At 32.8% G+C, this 20074-nt stretch overlaps 2 protein-coding genes across 2 annotated transcripts; one reads left to right on the top strand and one right to left on the bottom strand.

Moving 5' to 3' along the window:
• Window positions 1-3524: 3524 nt before the first annotated feature.
• On the top strand, window positions 3525-4028 carry LOC130933769 (protein NRT1/ PTR FAMILY 4.6-like). The gene has a single exon (XM_057863384.1). The coding sequence runs from the start codon at window positions 3525-3527 to the stop codon at window positions 4026-4028; it is 504 nt and encodes a 167-aa protein (XP_057719367.1).
• Window positions 4029-7010: 2982 nt separating this feature from the next.
• On the bottom strand, window positions 7011-10203 carry LOC130936471 (uncharacterized). The gene is made up of 2 exons (XM_057866542.1): window positions 10139-10203; window positions 7011-8620 (listed from the first exon to the last, which is right to left on the bottom strand). The coding sequence occupies exon 2, from the start codon at window positions 8597-8599 to the stop codon at window positions 7151-7153; it is 1449 nt and encodes a 482-aa protein (XP_057722525.1). The 5' UTR covers window positions 8600-8620; window positions 10139-10203; the 3' UTR covers window positions 7011-7150.
• Window positions 10204-20074: the final 9871 nt, after the last annotated feature.

Here is a 20074-nt window from a genome sequence, read left to right as displayed (position 1 = left end):
TCCATTGGATTTTTCTTTAGTAAGGTTTTAATAAGGTATAATCCTAAATGGTCATCCAAGGGGAGTGTTGTGATAAGGATACTTTATCACACCTTATGTAGATGCCCATTTTCCATGAGATATAGTTTCTCAAGGATGACTACATTTAATATGAAGTTGAAAAAGCTACCTCATATACGTATATAAATAGAGGCTTAAGCCTCTGACAATTACACACAGCAATAAAGTATTTCTCTCTCTTCTTTATACTATAATACTCTTCTTATACACTGCTAATACTTCTCTCTCCTTTAATATAGATAAATAATTATTCTTATTATAATGAGATTATTATTGACTAATATTAATACTTATGTTTTTTACTTTCACTTTTATTTTATATTTATTATATCTTTTTTATTTATTTTACAACAATTATTTTATACTTGTTTTATGTTTATGAACAAATCTTTTATTTAAATATTATATTTAATTTAGGAATTTAAGTGTTGAATACCAATAACTTTTTTTAAGACATATTTTATTCGTAGTTGCTCTTTTAATTTCTTAATTTGATGTTTAAGACTTTTTAGTTTTTTTGGTGAGATGCTTAAGACTTTGATTTCATGTAAAATCTACTTCTTATATTGCTTTGTAACCTTGTTAATGATATTGTGTTTAATGAAATATTTTATTTTATAATAATTAATTTTACTATATTTATATTATGTATAAATAATAATTATTGGCAACAATAATTTTAAAATTTTAGAAAAAAAAGTTGTTAATTTAAAAAAAGAGTATAATATAATTAAAAAATATATAAAAATATATTAATTAAAAACTTAATTTTTGTATATTTTTTTATAAAAAATTATTAATTAATAATTTATTATGTATTTTCAGAATATATGTCCGTTAAACTCAACGAAATAGTTTCTATTTTATAAATGCTAAAAAAAATGCTATAGCTAATATAATATTTTTTTATTATATTCATATATATAATCATGAGACTATATATTTCTGTTCTTCTCTTTTTAAGAAGTTATATGGCTGAAATTATTTATAATTTATTTTAAGAGGTTAAGTTAATGAGTCTCTAATCTTATAAGACTACCTTTGTTGGGGGAGATTTCGAAAAAAAATTGAGAGAAAAAAAGATAAAAAAATACTACATTCAACTCAAAATTTTAAGATGTTAAGTTAACAAGTCTCTCATCTTATAAATTTCTCACTCTTCCTTGCTTGGGACTAATTTCATGCACTATTAACACTTGTAACATTAACAATCAACACTCCCAACCATTTTTTTCTTCTAAGCATCTCTCCTTCATTGCCAACCATTTATATACTTTGTTTTTTTTATGTATCTTCTACTTGAAATACGCATCATGTCAAATTTAAAGGTGATTCATCCTGATAGATTATTTAGAAGTCGTAGTTAGTCCGTATACTACTGTGTAATTTATTAAGATTTTTGCTGCTAGAATTTCCAACTATTGATGAAGGTCCAATTGGTAGACCGGGTTACCAGCTAATAGACCAGCTAATATTTTTCGCACCAGATAACTTATTACTGCTGGAGACCATTCAATTGGGTGCATGAGATGCCCCACCAAACACCATCAGTAATGGTCATATATAAGATCTATCCCTCTCTTATATTTATAAATAATTTAAAATATTATGCACGTAGAAGGGAGTTATTATCATAGCAATCACAAAAAAAAATTTATAATAGAGTAAAGTTATGTCAATACAACTAATTATATCTGATATCACTTGTTGGGCACTATGAGAAGTTCTTAATTATTAGGGAGATACTACATCAATTCAAAACTTTAAGGTGTTAAATTAATGGGTCACTTTTCTTTGTCTTGTTTTATTTGATGTGGGACTAACAAGTAACAATCTCCTTTCACTTTGAATACTCCTTAGCCACCAGATCGGCTCTGACCACCATTAATACATAACATAACAATCTCCTTATTTCTTCTCTCTGTCTGAGGCACAACATCCAATTCAAAAAAAATGGTCTATTGTTTTCTCTTGCCATTAGAAATGGAGTCTTTACCAATGTCTAAAATTAAAAAAATGGTAATATCTGAAAATATTTACGTTGCATTAATCTTTTTTTCTCACGTTAATAAATAATTATTTATATCTTTTTATTTTTAATTAAAATAATCATTTTATTCTGCAATTAAAAATTTAAAGTTTAAAGTTACTGTTATTCATTAAGTCGCCCACCCGTTGATAACTAAATGAATGAAAAGAACAACTCTAGTCACCATTGGCTCTGAAATCGATTTCTGGACTATGTGCTTGGTAGTTGTATCTACTGTATGTTCATGTATGTGATGTATAGTGATATTGTTTGTGCTGGTTAGTGAGGTTTCTTTTTTGGTCTATGTGCTTGGTAGAATGATTGACTTGATTTCTTTTTTAAGGTTGCATTGTTTGTGCTGATTAGTGAGGTTTCAAGCAAATGATATATACTAAGAATTTATCTTATTATTTTTTTTTGGAATTGTACTAGGCCATGCAACTGTCATATGTTATTGAGGTTGGAAGTGAAGAGACGGATCTTGGTTATGAGGTTTGGACTCTAGAGGTCGGTGCTCATATTGGCTGCAATGAGCCCCACCAATTTGATGGGTTCATGTATTTGTTAAACTCATTCGACAATAGTTAGTTTCTGTTGGACATGACTTTCAGTACGTAATTCATGTATTAGATACTATAGACGAAAACGGTTATCTGGTCTAGAAAGAATGGGTTTATTTTAAAAAAAATTTGGATGTTCGTTTGTAAATATTAATGATGTTCACCGTTATTGTATCCATCCAAATGGTTAATTTATTAGACAAGATGGATGTTCATTCTAATTATATGATCCCACTTATTGCTTACACGATTATTGCTACTTACAAATATTGGATGTTCATCTTTACATATAACTGGATGTACAGACCGTGGTCACTATAGCGTCTATTCAGGACGCTTCATGAAATCTTGGCTTAATGTCAAAATTCAAGAACTCAATGCTTAACAAATTCAAATCATTTGCCTTTGGAAAAGTAAACATAAATCTCTAGATAAATACAGGATGTTCGTTATAGTAAGAATCTAGATGGTTATTTTCACAGAAAAAATGGATGTTCACTTTTGCTGTAACATCTGTTCAGAATGCTTCATGGAAACTCGACTCAAGTTCAAATTTCAAGAACTCAAAGCTTAACAATTTCAAGTCGTTCCACTTTGGAAAACTAAAGATAAATTCCTGAATAAAGACATAATTAGATGGATATTCATTTTAGCTAGAATATGGATGGTTCCTTTCACAGATAAAATGAATGTTCACTTTCATGCATTTTTAAGAATGTCATGCCTGAGTGAATGAAGACCAACATATTCACAAAATTACGAAAGGTAAAAGAGGGTCCACAATACTAAAAATTCTCCTGATTTTCATGTCAATCATAATGCTAAACTGTTGCCTAGCTCAACTTTCCACCTTCTCAATCCAACAATCATCCACCATGGACACAAATCTTGGTTCCTTCAAGGTCCCACCAGCTTCTCTCTCTGTATTTCCAGGTCTCTTCATCATGGTTCTTGCCCCCATGTACGACCACGCCATCCTTCCATTCGCAAGAAAAATAACTAGAACCGAAATCGAAATCACGCATATACAAAGAATTAGAACATGGTTGGTTCTTTCCATAGTGGCCATGGCAGTTGCCGCGTTAGTCGAAATAAAGAGAAAGAAAACGGCATTGATTCATGGTCTAACGGATTCAACGGAACCTCTTCCCATAACGTTCTTATGGGTGGCGTTACAGTACTTATTTCTTGGCTCTGCTGATCTTTTCACTCTTGCTGGGATGATGGAGTTCTTCTTCACTAAAGCGCCATGGAGCATGAGGTCTCTTGCAACCGCCCTTTCTTGGGCTTCTCTTGCCATGGGTTATTACTCCAGCACTGTTCTTGAGTCAGCGATGATGGATGTTGACTCCTCAGCAGACGGAGGTTTAGCCGCATGAGGAGCGATGGAGTTCCTTCCCGCAACCGTAGTTGCGACGAAGCTGGGCGCTACAGCTTCAGTCGGAGGAATCGGAGGCTCCATGTCGCACAGGAGCGGATCGGTTGGCGGCAGGTTGATTCGCGGATAGCTGGGCAGCGGCTGGGGTGGGTGGGGTCTTGCCAAACGACCATTGGGGTTTTTTTTGGGGAGGGGGGAGGGTCACGACGGGGATAGAAGGGTTAAAGGGAAAAATTTGAATTAGGTAAAAATTAGGGGTAAAAGCCCATATGAAATGAGGGTTACTGATGATTAAATTGCATTATTAATTTAGATTGGGCCAAATAAACAGCCCATTGTATGGATTGTATAGATATTTCATTGTCTCCCTAGCGAGATCCTTATTTATAAAGTTCATAATCACCATAGCCACCAAAACTTGTGAGCACTATATACTACACCTTATTACAATACAACTAGTTATTATACATCTTAATAGATCTAACAACTGGAATTTAAGCAACTGGAATATATTATTTTTATTTAATTCTGTCCTAGGTGTTTTAATTTTTCTCTTTTTTTTTTTTCGTTTTTCTTTTAGTTTTTTGTTGACACGTATTTTTTAGCCTTTTTAGTTTGAATCAAAACCGCAAAGATCATATAAGGTCCAAAAAAATAGTTGCTGCATCTACTTCGTCAAAAAGTCATGTGCAACGGAATTGGTGCATATATGAAAATAATTTTTGAAATTCATATAAAAATATATCCAACTAATCAAAAAGAAAAAACGGAACTCGTGAACTATGGGTTCTTAATCCATAAAAATATGCATTGCAAGGTATGGTTGAGTGGCAATTATGTTTGTCTTGTTTTAAGGTGTATCGGATTTAAATTCCAACTGAGGTTGGTTGTTATTTAAGAATCCATAATATCTATGAAAATGTATGTTAATGTGTTGTGTAGGTGTATGAAACATAGATATAATGTCTAAAATTGAGGGTTGACCAATCTGTTTGATAAAAAAAAAATCCATAAAAATATAAATTTTTTATTTTCTGTGATGGTCTATATTATCAAAACAAAATCGACATAATTTAAAAAAATTTATATTCTCGTAATATTATTATAGATAAAAAAATTAATTTATATTAATATTATATAATAAAGTGGAGTTATTACAATACAACTAATTATTATACATCTAAGTGGATCTAATAATTGGAATTTAAGCAAATAAGCCAATAAGGTATAGAGTCAACCGGTTTACCACTGTGGGTATAGTGAGAATGGCAATCTCTACCATACGCGCCTATCCAGCATATCAATTAACGGCATGTTTAGTGACCTTAGATGATGATCAGTTTATATATGCTTATAAACACCAACTTCTTTTGCCCCGCTATAGCGCTCTGCATCAACAATAGATTCTCTGAAGCCTCTTCAAACTATTGATCATCATCTAAGGTCACCAAACCACCGTAGTAAACCGGTTGTCCTTATATCTTATTTGGTACCGATTAGGAGCCTCCACGATTAGCTCTACCATTATATTTTTCTAAAGAGTGAAGAGTTTGAGTGAAGTGTATGTGAAGAGTAGTTACTGGCAAGTGGCAACTCTAATTTATAGTAATCTACTAATCTTATATTTTCTGCATGCATTTATTTATTTTTTTAATATACAAGAGTCTATTTTCAATTTTAAATATTTATTTAAATAAAAAAAAACCATATCAAACTCAAATTATAAAATTTGTTTATTTCGAATTAATGTGCTTAATGTTACATTAAATTAAATTAGTATCGTAATTGTTCTTCAAGAAAACATGCAGCAGAGTTCCTGATGCTCTAGTTAGATTTGTTAAGGATAAGAAACTATTAATAACGCACATGATATGTTAATAAAATCTCTAATAACTCTGTCACCAAACTTGCTGTCAATTCATCTGCTGGATAGGTGCGTATTGTAGAGATTGCACTTCTCATCATACTCACTGTGGTAAACCGGTTGACCTTGGGTACCAATCGGGAGGCTTTCTATAAGACAATGTTTGGTACGCTGCATTTGCATAGAACTTTTTTTTTTCTTTTTGTTCATAATACTAAATTGAATAAAATTTTCACCTGTTTAGAGTTTATGTTTGATTGCGTTTTCTCTTATTTCTTTATTTTAAAACTCTATCTTTTAGTCCGGGAGTTTAGGTCTTGGATTATGCTTATAAAGTGATAAGGATAACCTTTTTTTTTATTATCTAATAAACTATAAGAAAATTAATTAATTTTCATGACCCACTCTTTGAAGAGTGAAGTACCAATCCGGCCCCTGTCCATTTTTAAGAATGACAACGCGACCCCTCAAAATAAAATCGATTCACTTCGGTCCCTATCCCATGATTCCGTCACACAACGCGGTCCCTGTGGGTATTTTTCCGTCAACTCTGAACGGAAAATGCTGACGTGTCACGTTTAGAAATGGATAGGGGTCTAATTGTCTCTAAATTTAAATTGGTTAGGGGTTTATTTGTCCTTATTATTTTTTAAACAATATTTTTTTAGATTTTTTTTATTTATTGTATTAATATTTTTTTCAATAAATTATTAAATATATGGTATAATAAGTACAAACTAATTAATAAATTATTCAAATTTAAAAATATCATTTATTATGAAACTAAATAAATCATTCTCAAATATAATTTTTAAATACATAAATAATAAACATTAAAATTCAGTTAATACATTAATAATAATACTCTATGATATACTATTAGTATTATGATCTAGATAATTTTTTACAATAAAGTGAAAACTAATGAACACATTACTTGATGTATATTAAAATATTTTTGAGTAATAACAAATTTATTTTTTTATCTCTTTAAACTAAATTAATAATCTATTTAATATCTTTATACTAAAATACACTATGAATAAACTACTAATACTAAATGAAGTAGATTATGGAACAGGGATCGAAGTAGATCGATTTTATTTTAAGGGGTCGCGTTGTCATTCTTAAAAATGAACAGGGCCGGGTTGGTACTTCACTCACTCTTTGAACATTGAAGCGAGCCAAGCATCATATCAAATATAAACAATAGACATAATTTTACGATAACTGTATATTCCTAAATATATTTTGAATTATCAAAGTTTAGAAGCAATAGTTAAAATTTTGCCAGAACCACCACCCCTTGATCGCAGAGTATATGGAGTCACCTGGTTCGGATCCTGGTTACGCTGAAGCCCTGGACATGTTCCCTTGACAATATGGCGTTTAAGGTGGCTAGTCCCAGCCACTTTTGAACCATTAATGTATGTAAAACTTTTTTCGCATTGCTTGCAGCGTGCCCTTCTACATCCAGCACTGACTCTTTCTATGGTGAAGTGTTCCCAGACTATAGATTTCTTTTTCCTCCTCCTGCTTGGCTGTGTTTCCGGTGTATGTTCCTCTTGGTTCAGTGGAGTTTCAGCATTAACAATCTCATAGTGTGCTTGAGAACCGACTACCCGATTGTCATGCAGCGTTTCGTTATTTGTCAGCTCATAGTGAGGTATCATTTGGGAATTGTCTAGCTGATCATGGGACAGTGCTTCAGAGTTAGCTAGCTGGTGGTTGGACAGTTCCTCAGAATGGTGCAGATGATTGTTGGGCAGAGTATCATACTGGGCCAGGTGATCTTCAGGTATTGGTTTGATGTCTGCAAGATGACTGTCTGACAGTGGTTCAGAACTAGGAAGTTGTTCGGAATGTGGTAGTGGTTCAGGTTGAGGCAACTGGCCTTCTGGAATCACATGGAGATCAGTGAATTGATGATGATCTGGAAGATTTTCTGGAAGGGAGAGCTGATTGTTAGGATCAGTTGTGGAATTGGCCAACTCATGTTCAGATATAGCTTCTGACGTTACCACATCATGGCCAGCATGTGCTTCGTGAATGACTGCCTCATTGCTGGGCTGTGTCTCAGGCGCTACTAAGTCACTGCTAGGCTGCGTGTCAGACATAACAACCTCACTGCTGGGCTGAGTTTCAGAAATGACAACTTCATTGCTTTGCTGAGTCTCAGAGAAAATAACCTCCGTGTGCTGTGTTTCAGTGACATCATTACTGGTCTGTGTTTCAGAATGAGCCACGCCATTGCTTGCAATTGCCTCAGAATCAACCTGCTCATTTGTGGTTGGTGCCTCAGGAGTAGCTTCAGAGTTGACTGATGTATCGTTAAGTGGTACCTGGGTGTCTACTAGTTGATTAGTGTCCGGGGGCCCAGTATCACCCGATTGTTTGTTGGGTAGTGCTTCAGTTTTCTCAGGTTCATTGTTCAAAGGTTCTTTGGTGTTGTCCAATTCAGGGGTAGGCAATACTCCTGTATTTGCATAATCACTAGTGACCTGGCTTTCGGATGCAGGAAGTACTTTCTCGGGCTCTGTTTCGGAATCCGAAAGATCCTTGTTGGGCTGAGGCTCGGAATCTTCCACATTGCTTTCAGGCTGAGTTTTAGATTTAGCCAGATCATTGGTAGGTTGAGGATCACCATTGACGGACTCACTTTTCACATCAGGGGTCTCCGCCACTTTGTCTTTTTCAAGAGTTGTCATCTTGTCTTGACAGGTATCTCCCTGCATTACCAATAAGAAAGAATTGCTAATTAAAGGTGGGCATAGTTAATACTTTATGGTAGTGAAGAGATGAAAGCAGCATTATCATTATTTCACTCGGGCATCAGGTATCAAAACTTCGGCATATGAGTAATGAAATAAAAAGCACGCATGTTTACACTGCAAAGTTCAGGAAAAGTGTAAATCAACCCAAAAGCTAATTAGCACCACATGTACATCTTTAGCATAGAACCATGCATCACAATTTATGCAAGATGCAAACAACTCTGATGCAGATTGGAGGAAGATGAAGTTGAGAAAAAGGAAGAAAGACCAATTTTACATACATCCTATCCACTGAATTAACAATAAAAATGAATAGTAATTATGTATTCACCCATATCTTAAAAATACAAGGCATAATACAAACTGCTCAATATTATAAGTGATTCATAAAACCATTCCTGCATAGTGCAAACAAGTACTGGAAGTTTGCTCTGGCATGTGCAGGTGTACTCGTGTAAGTCTATTTCAGAAAATGGACAAGTCCAAATGAGGTGTGCACAAACAAAAACCAAAAACAGGAATATCAAGATGGACAAAATGGCCTATTGGCAATGCACTTAGAGCATCATTACTTTGCTATCATGAACCATGAGGAAGGATAAAGATACTTCCTCATATTATTCATGACAATGTACTTCATCTTTACTTTGCCAAGAAGGCCCAACGGGTATTACTGAACTAATACTCGTGCCCTCCTCTATTCAAGTTTATCTTGATGTTTGATAAAAGCTTAAAGTATGTCAAATACGGTGAGAAACTGAACACCAGCTTCAAACATCAGAAGAGAATAACATTAAGCCTGGTATGCGCTGATACGAACCCAAGTATACTTGGGCCCATAGTTGGGTCGGCCCATAGAAACATTAAATAATATAACAATAAGAATAATACGAACACAACAGAACCGAACCCCAGCAAACTTTAGTGTAAGAGGTCCATTGCAGAATCTTACACACAGCCCAACATAGTCAAACTTTAAAACTGGAACACTAGATCTTCACTGGCTACCAAGTACTAATAAAGAAAAAGTATATATAATACATATATAAAATAGTATAAACAAATTTTCAAATAAACGAAATCGCGGTCTCGAGCAACCCAGATCCAAGAATTTAATTACAGAAACAAACAAATCCAGCTACTCACTGAAACTAGACAAGACAATAAAACAGAAAAGCTTCGATTTTCCGAAACCATACTAGATAGAGAAAAATGATTAACGAGGAAAACGAAACAACCGATTTCGTGAGAGAGTAACGAGCAAAAGAAGCGGCAGCTAAAGAAAAATACAAAATACGAACGAATAGAAAAGTTAGGGTTTGCGATCTACCAGCTGCGCGAAGGAAATCTGACAAAGAAAGCGCTGATCTGGAACGAAAAGAAGCTCGGAATCCGAGCTTCAGGGCGGTCGGAGTGAGATCTAGGGTTTTGCAGAAACGGAGATAGAGAGAGAGAGGGAGGGAGAGGGCTCACCGGAGAGACATGAAGATTGGGCTTGTTGGAACGATCCCAAGAAGCTAATTGGACCTTGGAGTTTTCCTAACTTTTTTTCTAGGGTTATGTTGTGCCTTCTAGGTTTCTGAAAAACACTCATTTAAAATAGGGCAATACTTTTGGATTCCCAATTTGGACTCCTTCGGCCCATTATTACTCTCATTATTATTAATTTTTATTTTTTGTTTTTGGTTTAGTATTTGTTTGGATCAAAGATTCCTTATACAATGACCGTAAACTGTATGGGCCTCATTCTGTTGTTACCCAGAGCCCGAAACTTTATGATGAGAGCTGTTTGAGTCACGAACATGGTGAGCTTATTTTTTTACTTTTCATGGGCTCACCACTCAAATACCCAATCCTTGTGATAAAAATATCCTAATCTTTCCTAAAAGAGATGAATATTGTAATAAATTATATTTTTAGGAATATTATATTTGAGAGTATTGTAAAAAAATTATTTATCTAGTATTATAAATAGTTGAAAATTAGTTTTTATGTTTTCAATTAGGATACATATATTTTAGTAAGAATAGATTTTTAATTTTTAAAATAACTCGAACATTAATAAAATGAAAAACTCTTTGAAAAGAAACATCATATATATATATATATATAGGTGAATTCTATTCTATCATTTAAAAGGATAAATTATTCTTTGTGATATATATATTAAAAGTGATTCACCGTATGAATTCTATGAAGTGAAAGAGATCTTTACAAATGTTATTTATACACTTGAAGGTAAAAGAGTGTTTAATATATGAACTGCGAACACATTACATATAGTGCAATATGGTTTTTTTTTTTAAATTATTTATAACTATTAAAAAAATAATATTAACACTAAAAATTAATATTATATAAAATAAGAGGAAAATTTGAGAGTCTAACTTCTTGAATCAAGGTAGTGAGATTTTAAGAATTTTTTTTAAATAAATAATTTAAATATTTTATTTACTAAAATACATAATTTTAAAATATTTATCAATTTATATTTATTATTTATCTTGTTTATATTATAAACGAAATAAGTATATATATATTTTATTTATAGTATATTTTTTAAATATTTTACAAAATTAATTTATTTATTTCAAACAAATTAAATAATTAATATAATTAATTAGTTACAATTAATATAGTTAAATAAAATATTAAATAATTTAATATTTATTTCAATCGAATTAATTAATTAATGTATTTAAATAAATCAAATAAAAAAATTAGGAAACACCTTACGTCAATTATACTATTAATATTAAAGAAATTTGATTTTAATAATATATTCTATCAAATCAAATAATTAATATAATTGCCAATGAGTTATACCTCAAATGGCATAGTTTTTTCATACTCAATTAAGAGGTTGCGGGTTCGAGTCTTTTATCTTTGGAAAAAAAATTATGAATATAATTGATTGTTATAGTTAATGTGGTCAAATAAAATATTAAATAATTTGATATTTATTTCAATCAAATTAAATAAATGATTAATTATAATATTTTTAAAAATTATTCATCAAAATACATAAAATAAAAAATTAATATAAATTAAAATAAAATCAATTTATTTATTTCAGTTAAATTAAATTAAATAATTAATGTAATAACAAATTATATTTATTTTATTTTTTATATCTATCCAAATCGTACCGCAAAACTTTTTGTTGTCTTATAATAAAAAAAAAAAAAAACTTTGGCACATACACAATGCCTTTGTATTAGAGTCTCTTTCGTAGAATACGGTTATCGATTATATACTAGCAATATACCCACGCTATGTGGGAAAGACAAATGAAGACCGCCATGACAACATTGTTTAGATATGTTGTGATAAAAATAAAAGATGAGGTAGATGACCATCATTAATTAAAGGTGTTTGATTTTAATATTGAATGGCTCAACTCCTCATGACAAACATAAATTAATGAAGTTGAAATTGTAAGTTTCACAGGCCTATAAATAGTGAAGCAATCTGAGGAACTATACACAATAATAAATTTTTTTTTTCTTTTATAGGACTACCACATTCTTCTCTCTTTATATTTCATTATTTTTTATTTGTTACCTATTCCTTATTTATTTATTTAGTTATTTTACAACACGTTATCAGCACGAATCTCTAACGAAATTTTAGGAAGACTTCAGGTAATAAATTTTTATTATATCAAAACTCTTTCATCTTGAATTTAATGCTCTTAATATATCTGAAAATAATTATTTATCATGGATACTAGATGCTAAAATCCATCTTGATTCAATGGATCTTGGAGATACCATTAATGCTGAAAATAATACATCCAAAAAGGATAAAGCCAAATCCATGATTTTCCTTCGTCGTTATCTTGAAGTATAATTGAAAAATGAATATCCTACATTAAAAGATCCTGCAGATCTGTGGAAAGATCTTGAAGAAAGGTACAATCATCAAAAGACGGTGATACTTCCTCAAACCCGATATGTTAGAAAACAATTTTCTCGACCTTCTATGTCTCGAATATGCTCCTGCAACAGCAGTATTGAGAAAAAGAATTTAAAAATATTCTGAGTTAATTTCTTGCTTTCCTGTTGCTGAACGCAACAATGAGTTACTTTTGAGAAATCATGAAGCGCACCCAGATGGCGTCGCCCTATTTCCTGAAGTAAATGCGGCAATTAACCCCAGAAGAGGTAAATGGCAAGATTTTGATAACAAGAAAAATTATAGAAGGAAAAGAAATTATGTTCACAAGAAAGATCTCACCAGAAGTGGGATAAAGAAAGAAATAATGGGCAAAGTATATCAATTGAGGATAAATGCTTCCGTTGTGGTGGAAAGGGCCATTGATCACGTACCTGTCGTACCCCAAGGCATCTAGTTGATCTTTATCAAGCATTCTTGAAAAAGGATGATAAAGGAAAGGAAACAAGTTTTGTTTCAAATGATGAAAATTCCACCACTCATTTTGATGTATCTAATTTCTTTAAAGATTCTGAAGGAAATATTGGTTATTTGATCAATGATGGAATAGTTTGATATGTGTATATGTTTGTTAAGTATTCATGTGAATAATTTTACTGTGCATGTACTTCTACTCATTTTATTATTATTATCATTTGTCTTTGAAGAAAAATGGCAAGGACATATTCTACAGATATTTGCCTTGCGGATAGTGCAAGTTCGCACACTATTCTTAAAAGTGATATATATTTTACCCATCTTGTGCCAAAAGAAGAATATGTTAAGACTATTATTGGCTCAGGCAATGTGATAGAAGGCTTCGGAAGAGCTATAATTTTATTTTCTGGAGGAACAAAATTTATAATAAATAATGCACTATTATCTACCAAGTCTCTGAGGAACTTGTTGAGTTTCAAAGATATTCGCCAAAATGGATATCATATTGAAACAATGAATGAGAAAAATCATGAGTATTTATGTATCACAACTCATGATTTAAATAAAAAGGTTATATTAGAAAAGTTACCCTCACTTTCATCTGGGTTGTATTATACCAAGATTAGTGCAATTGAATCACATGCCATTGTAAACCAGAAGTTTACTAGCCCAAATGAATTCATAACTTGGCATGATAGATTGGGTCATCCGGGAACAACCATGATGAGGAGAATTATTGAAAATTCTCATGGATATTCACTAAAGAATCAGAAGATTCTTAAAACTAGTGAATTTTGTTGTGCTGCATGTTCTCAGGAAAAGTTAATTTTAAGGCCATCACCACTAAAGATTGGATTTGAGTCTCCTAAATTCTTAGAAAGGATTCAAGGTGATATATGTGGACCTATTCATCCACCATGTGGATCTTTTAGATATTTAATGGTCCTGATAGATGCATCTTCGAGATGGTCACATGTGTGCTTATTATCTTCTCGCAACCTGGCGTTTGTGAGATTACTGAATCAAATTATTCGATTAAAAGCACAATTTCTAGAAAATCCAATCAAAGCAATTCGTCTTGATAATGCTGGTGAATTTACTTCCCAAACTTTTGATGCTTATTGTATGGCTAATGGAATAAGTGTTGAACATCCAGTAGCTTATGTTTACACACAAAATGGGTTAGCGGAATCACTTATTAAGCGCCTCCAATTAATTGCTAGACCCTTGCTTATGAGAACAAATCTCCCAACCTCAGTTTGGGGGCATGCTATTTTACATGCAGCAGCACTTATTCGTTTGAGGCCAACGGGTTACCATCAGTTCTCTCCTATGTAATTAGCTTTTGACCAGCAGCCAAATATTTCCCATTTAAGAATATTTGGGTCTGTAATATATGTTCCAATTGCACCACCTAATCGCACCAAAATGGGACCCCAAAGAAAATTGGGGATATATGTTGGATATGATTCTCCCTCTATAGTGAGGTATCTTGAGATACAAACTGGAGATGTATTTAAAGCCTGGTTTGCGGATTGTCATTTTGATGAATCAAAATTTCCAACATTAGGGGGAGAGAATAAGCTTCCTGAAAAGGAACTTAATTGGAATGCATCATTGTTGATGCATTTAGATCCTCGATCAGGGCAATGTGAACTTGAAGTTCAAAAGATTATACATTTGCAAAGAATAGCAAATGAATTGCCTGATGCATTTTCCGATACAAAGAGGATAACCACGTCGTATATACCAGCAGAAAATGCCCCAATCCGAATTGATGTCCCAGTTGGACAAATTGCCACCGAAGCAAATACACGCCAGAAGCGTGGCAGACCTGTCGGTTCCAAAGACAAAAATTCTCGAAAGAGAAAAGAGGTAAAAAATATTCCTGTTGAAAAAGATATAGTAGAGACATCTGCAGTTGTCCAAAATTCTGATATAGTGTTAATGCCAGAAGACGTTAAGGTACCTAAAATTTGTGAAAATGACGAGATCTCGATAAATTATGTCTTCACAGGAGAGAAATGGGACAGAAATAAGACAAATGTTAATGAAATATTTGCATATAATGTGGCATTAAATATCATGCATGAAAGTAAGGATCTTGAGCCAAGATCAATCGAAGAATGTCGACACAGGAATGATTGGCCAAAATGGAAAGAAGCCATGAAGGCTGAGTTAGACTCACTTGCAAAACGTGAAGTCTTTGGACCTATAGTCCGTACACCAGAAGATGTAAAACCTGTTGGATACCGGTGGGTATTTGTGAGAAAATGAAATGAGAAAAATGAAGTTGTGCGCTATAAAGTCCGACTTGTGGCACAAGGTTTTTCACAAAGGCACGGTATAGATTATGAAGAAACGTATTCCCCTGTAGTGGATGCGATAACATTGCGTTATTTGGTCAGTTTATCTGCATATCATAAATTGCATATGTATTTAATGGATGTGGTAACAGCCTATTTGTACGGTTCATTAGATCGTGATATCTATATGAAAGTACCTGAAGGATTAAAGATATCTAAACCATCCAATGAATATTCGCAAAGGTTATATTCAGTCAAACTGCAAAGATCTTTATATGGTCTGAAGCAATCTGGACGAATGTGGTATAATTGTCTTACTGAGTATCTGGCCAAAAATGGATTCAAGAATGGTGATATCTGTCCATGCGTTTTCATAAAGAAATCTGCATCTGGGTTCATTATAATTGCTGTGTATGTTAATGATTTAAATATTATTGGAACTCCTGAAGAGATTCCAATAATTATAAAAACTCTAAAAGAAGAGTTTGAGATGAAAGATCTTAGAAGAACTAAATTTTGTCTCGACCTGCAGATCGAGCATGTAAAAAATGGGATCTTTATTCATCAAACAACATACACAGATAAGATCTTGAAAATATTTTATATGGATAAGTCACATCCCTTGAGTACCCCCAATGATCGTAAGATCTTTGGATGTGGAAAAGGATCAATTCCGTCTTAAGGAAGAGAATGAAGATATCCTTGGTCCTGAAGTACCATATCTTAGTGCTATTGGCGCACTAATGTATCTTGCTAATAATACACGACCTGATATATCATTTGTTGTGAATTTACTAGCAAGATATAGTTTCTCTCCAACCAGAAGACATTGGAGTGGAATCAAACAGATGAACGGTTGATATGGGATTGTTTTATCCCTATGGATCCAAGTCACAATTAGTTGGCTATGCAGATGCTGGATATTTGTCTGATCCACATAAAGGGAGATCTCAAACAGGATACCTATTCACATATGGTGGTACAGCTATATCATGGAGGTCCATGAAACAGACGATTGCAGCAACATCCTCTAATCATGCTGAAATACTAGCGATACATGAAGCTAGTCGCGAGTGTTTTTGGCTGAGGAGTGTGATCCAATATATTCTGTCATCATCTGGACTGATTGATCAGAAGATAGCTCCAACTGTCATGTTTGAAGATAATACAGCATGTATAGCTCAACTTAAAGGCGGATATATCAAAGGTGATAGAACAAAGCATATTTCTCCCAAATTCTTCTTCAATCATAATCTTCAAAATCAAGGGATAATTGATGTCCAACAGATCCGCTCAAGTGACAATCTGGCAGATTTATTCACAAAGTCACTCCCAAAATCCTCATTTGAAAGATTGGTACATCATATTGGGATGCGTCGATTTCGAGATGTTAAATGATATCGACAAGAGGGGGGAGACTGTACTCTTTTTTCCTTGGTCAGGGTTTTTTCCATTGGATTTTTCTTGACAAGGTTTTTAATGAGGCAATCCCATCACTAAAGGATATTATACTCTTTTTCCTTCACTAAGGTTTTTTTCCACTGGGTTTTTCTTTAGTAAGGTTTTAACGAGGCAATAATCCTAAATGGTCATCCAAGAGGGAGTGTTGTGATAAGAATGAAAGATGAGGTGGATGACCATCATTAATTAAGGGTGTTTGATTTCAATGTTGAGTGGCTCAACTCCTCATGGCAAACATAAATTAATGAAGTTGAAATTGTAAGTTTCACACGCCTATAAATAGTAAAGCAATCTGAGGAACTATCCACAGCAATAAAATTCTCTCTCTTTTATAGGACTACCACATTCTTCTCTCTCTTTATATTTCTTTATTTTTCATTTGTTACATATTCCTTGTTTATTTATTTAGTTATTTTACAACAAGATAGAGAGAATTTGAAAAAAAAGAAAATTGAAAGAAAATTTTGTCTAACGAATGAAAAGAAAAAATAAAGTAAAAAAAAATAGTGTAGAACTCACTAAAATAATTTTTACTTTAAAAATGAGATAAAAATGAAGAAAAATATGATACACATGAATAAAATTATACATTTATCTCTTATTATTAATAAGTTATAATTTATATATAATATAAATAAGGATATTAATATAATTTTATACTATTATAATTTTTTTTGTAACTTTTCTTTTCATTTAAATAAATTTTTTTTATTTATTTATTTTCATCCAAACAATATATAAATAACTTTATTTTTTTATTTTATTTTATTTATTTTTTTTCTCTTATTTTCTTTCTTTTTATTTTCTTTCTTATATCCAATGCAAACAAAACAATGTAATTAAAATATTATTTGGTGTAAAAAATAGGGAGCATCGTTATTATTTGAAAAAATATATAAAAAATTTTAAGCAAGCAGGACCGTTTTCTATTAAGCAAAAAGAATAGTCAAAAAGCATTATGTTATTTATAAGTGAGGCTGTGAAGACATGAATGATATTTTGGACTTTCTGCTATTTATTTTTATCATCGAGTAAAATTTGATTTTTTTTTAATGAAATATTAATAATGAAAAATGATTTTAACAAAAAAAAATGATTTAAATATTGCAATAATATTTATGAAGTACTAACTCAAAGGTACTAATAATTAAAACGAAAATTTTTACCGTACAATACATATGGAAAGGACATAAATTTGACTCGATACAGTTATGAATGGATAGTAATGGAATTAGTGAAATGAGCAAGGTAATTATTAATTTTTTGTGACAGTAAAATATTTTCTGTGGCAAAATACAAAGCAAGATAATTATTAATCCTTTGTGCCATTTTAAGTTCTGAGTTTATCCATTGTTATAACAACATTGGTTACAAAGTATTAGTCCATATTTATAGTTGTTTTTTCTTTATAATCTACCAAATCAGATGGTGATTTTGATGTTTTCTTTTTATTTAAATGCTCATATGTCTATAAAAATTATAAATACTTGAATGTTCAATTTCTTTGTACTTTTTATCTCAATGCTGTCATAATTTTTAATTTGGGTCATTAGAATCAAAAGTGTCATTGTCATTTATATCAAGCAATTCAATTCAAGTACCTCTCTCTTGAGCACAACCTACACAATAATAATATTAACCTAAAAAGGATTATTTTTTTATTATTAAAATGATTTATTTGATAAATTATATGAACAATATTAAACAAACAAAATAATTATCATTCAAACTCTTAAAATATAATGCATCAGTTTTCAACAATTCACTACATTATTAAAATATAATGGTGTACAATCTTATCCACCGATTAAAATAATAATAATAAACTTTTGATAATAAGTATTTTTTTATTTCATACAATTGAATTGCTTCAATAGCTCAAATAATGCTTGTTCTATATATGATAATTGGATTTTATTTATCTTAAAGAGCGAATTTTTAAACTGTTGATTAAATTATTTTTCTTCAACCAATATTCTCACACAACTTTATGGAGGTATAACAAAGTAAGACATTTCTATTTTGAAATAGAGAAAGATATAATAACAAATAGGGGTAAGTACGATTTTGGTCCCTTAAGTTTAGTGTCAGAATCGAATTCGTCCCTCTTGTTATTTTGCCATTAAAATCGTCCTTAATGTTTTTTTTTTCGTATTAAAATCGTCCTTTTTATTAAAATTTTTAATTTAATTTCTAAACTACCCCTATTCCTATTTTAATAATAAAAATTATAAAATAAAAAAAAACAAAACGCGTTTGGGGAGGGGGGGGGGGAAGAAAACGTGTGGGTTGGGGGGGTTATGAAGGTGCAGGTGCAGGGGCAGGGGAGGGGAAGGGAAGGGGGGGGGGGAGATGGCGCCGGGGAGGGGGGAGGGGGATGGCACCAGGGAGGGAGCTGCTCACGTTGCTGCCGTCAGACCCTGTCGCCGCCGTTCGTGCTTCAGTCGCCGCTGCTGGTCGCCGCCTCGCCGCTGCTGGTCGCCGCCTCGCCGCTGCTGCTCGTCGCCTCTGCTTCTTGCTTCGTCTTCTGCTTCTTCTTCTTCTTCTTCCCTTCTTCTTCTTATTCTTATTATTATTATTGTTGTTGCTGATTTGTTGCTGATTTGTGGAATATTATTGTTGTTTTCTGTTTCTGATTTGTTGATTTGGGGAGGGGGAGACGGGGAGGGGGAGGTGACGCGGGATGGGGGTGGGGGTGCTGGGAAGGGAAGACGGGGAGGGGGTGACGCGGGGTGGGGGTGGGGGTGGGGGTGCTGGGAAAGGAAAACGGGGTGGGGGAGGGGGAGGGGACGCGGGGTGGGGGGAAGGGGAGGCAGGGAGGGGGAGGGGGAGGGGGAAGGGGGGAGGGGGACGACGGCGGCGTTGATGGTGGAGGTTGTGGCGGTGCTGGTGGTGCTGGTGGTGGTGGTGGAGGAAGTAATTATGTTGGTAGTGGTGAGGGTATTTTTGTCCAAAAAAATAAAAAGGACGATTTTAATACGAAAAAAAACATTAAGGACGACTTTAATGGCAAAATAACAAGAGGGACGAATTCGATTCTGGCACTAAACTTAAGGGACCAAAATCGTACTTACCCCTAACAAATAAGTCATTAGAACACGTAAAAGACAAGAGCAGCAAGAAGAATAAGGATGATTAAGTGCAGTTCATCTTCCATTATATTTTCATCCAAAGATAATAAGAAAATATAATTAGTACTTAAAGGGATTAATAGATTAATGAAATTCATTTAAGTCTAAATAAAGACCAACCTGATACATCTCCAAAT

The sequence above is a fragment of the Arachis stenosperma genome, chromosome 6 (genome assembly GCF_014773155.1).
Source record: "Arachis stenosperma cultivar V10309 chromosome 6, arast.V10309.gnm1.PFL2, whole genome shotgun sequence".
In the NCBI taxonomy this organism is placed as follows: Eukaryota; Viridiplantae; Streptophyta; class Magnoliopsida; order Fabales; family Fabaceae; genus Arachis; species Arachis stenosperma.
This window is presented reverse-complemented; position numbering and strand designations above follow the sequence as displayed.

What these genes read in the sequence shown, in the direction of transcription:
- LOC130933769 (XM_057863384.1), top strand. Translation starts at nt 3,525, where the DNA reads ATGGACACAAATCTTGGTTCCTTCAAGGTCCCACCAGCTTCTCTCTCT.
- LOC130936471 (XM_057866542.1), bottom strand. Translation starts at nt 8,599, where the DNA reads ATGACAACTCTTGAAAAAGACAAAGTGGCGGAGACCCCTGATGTGAAA.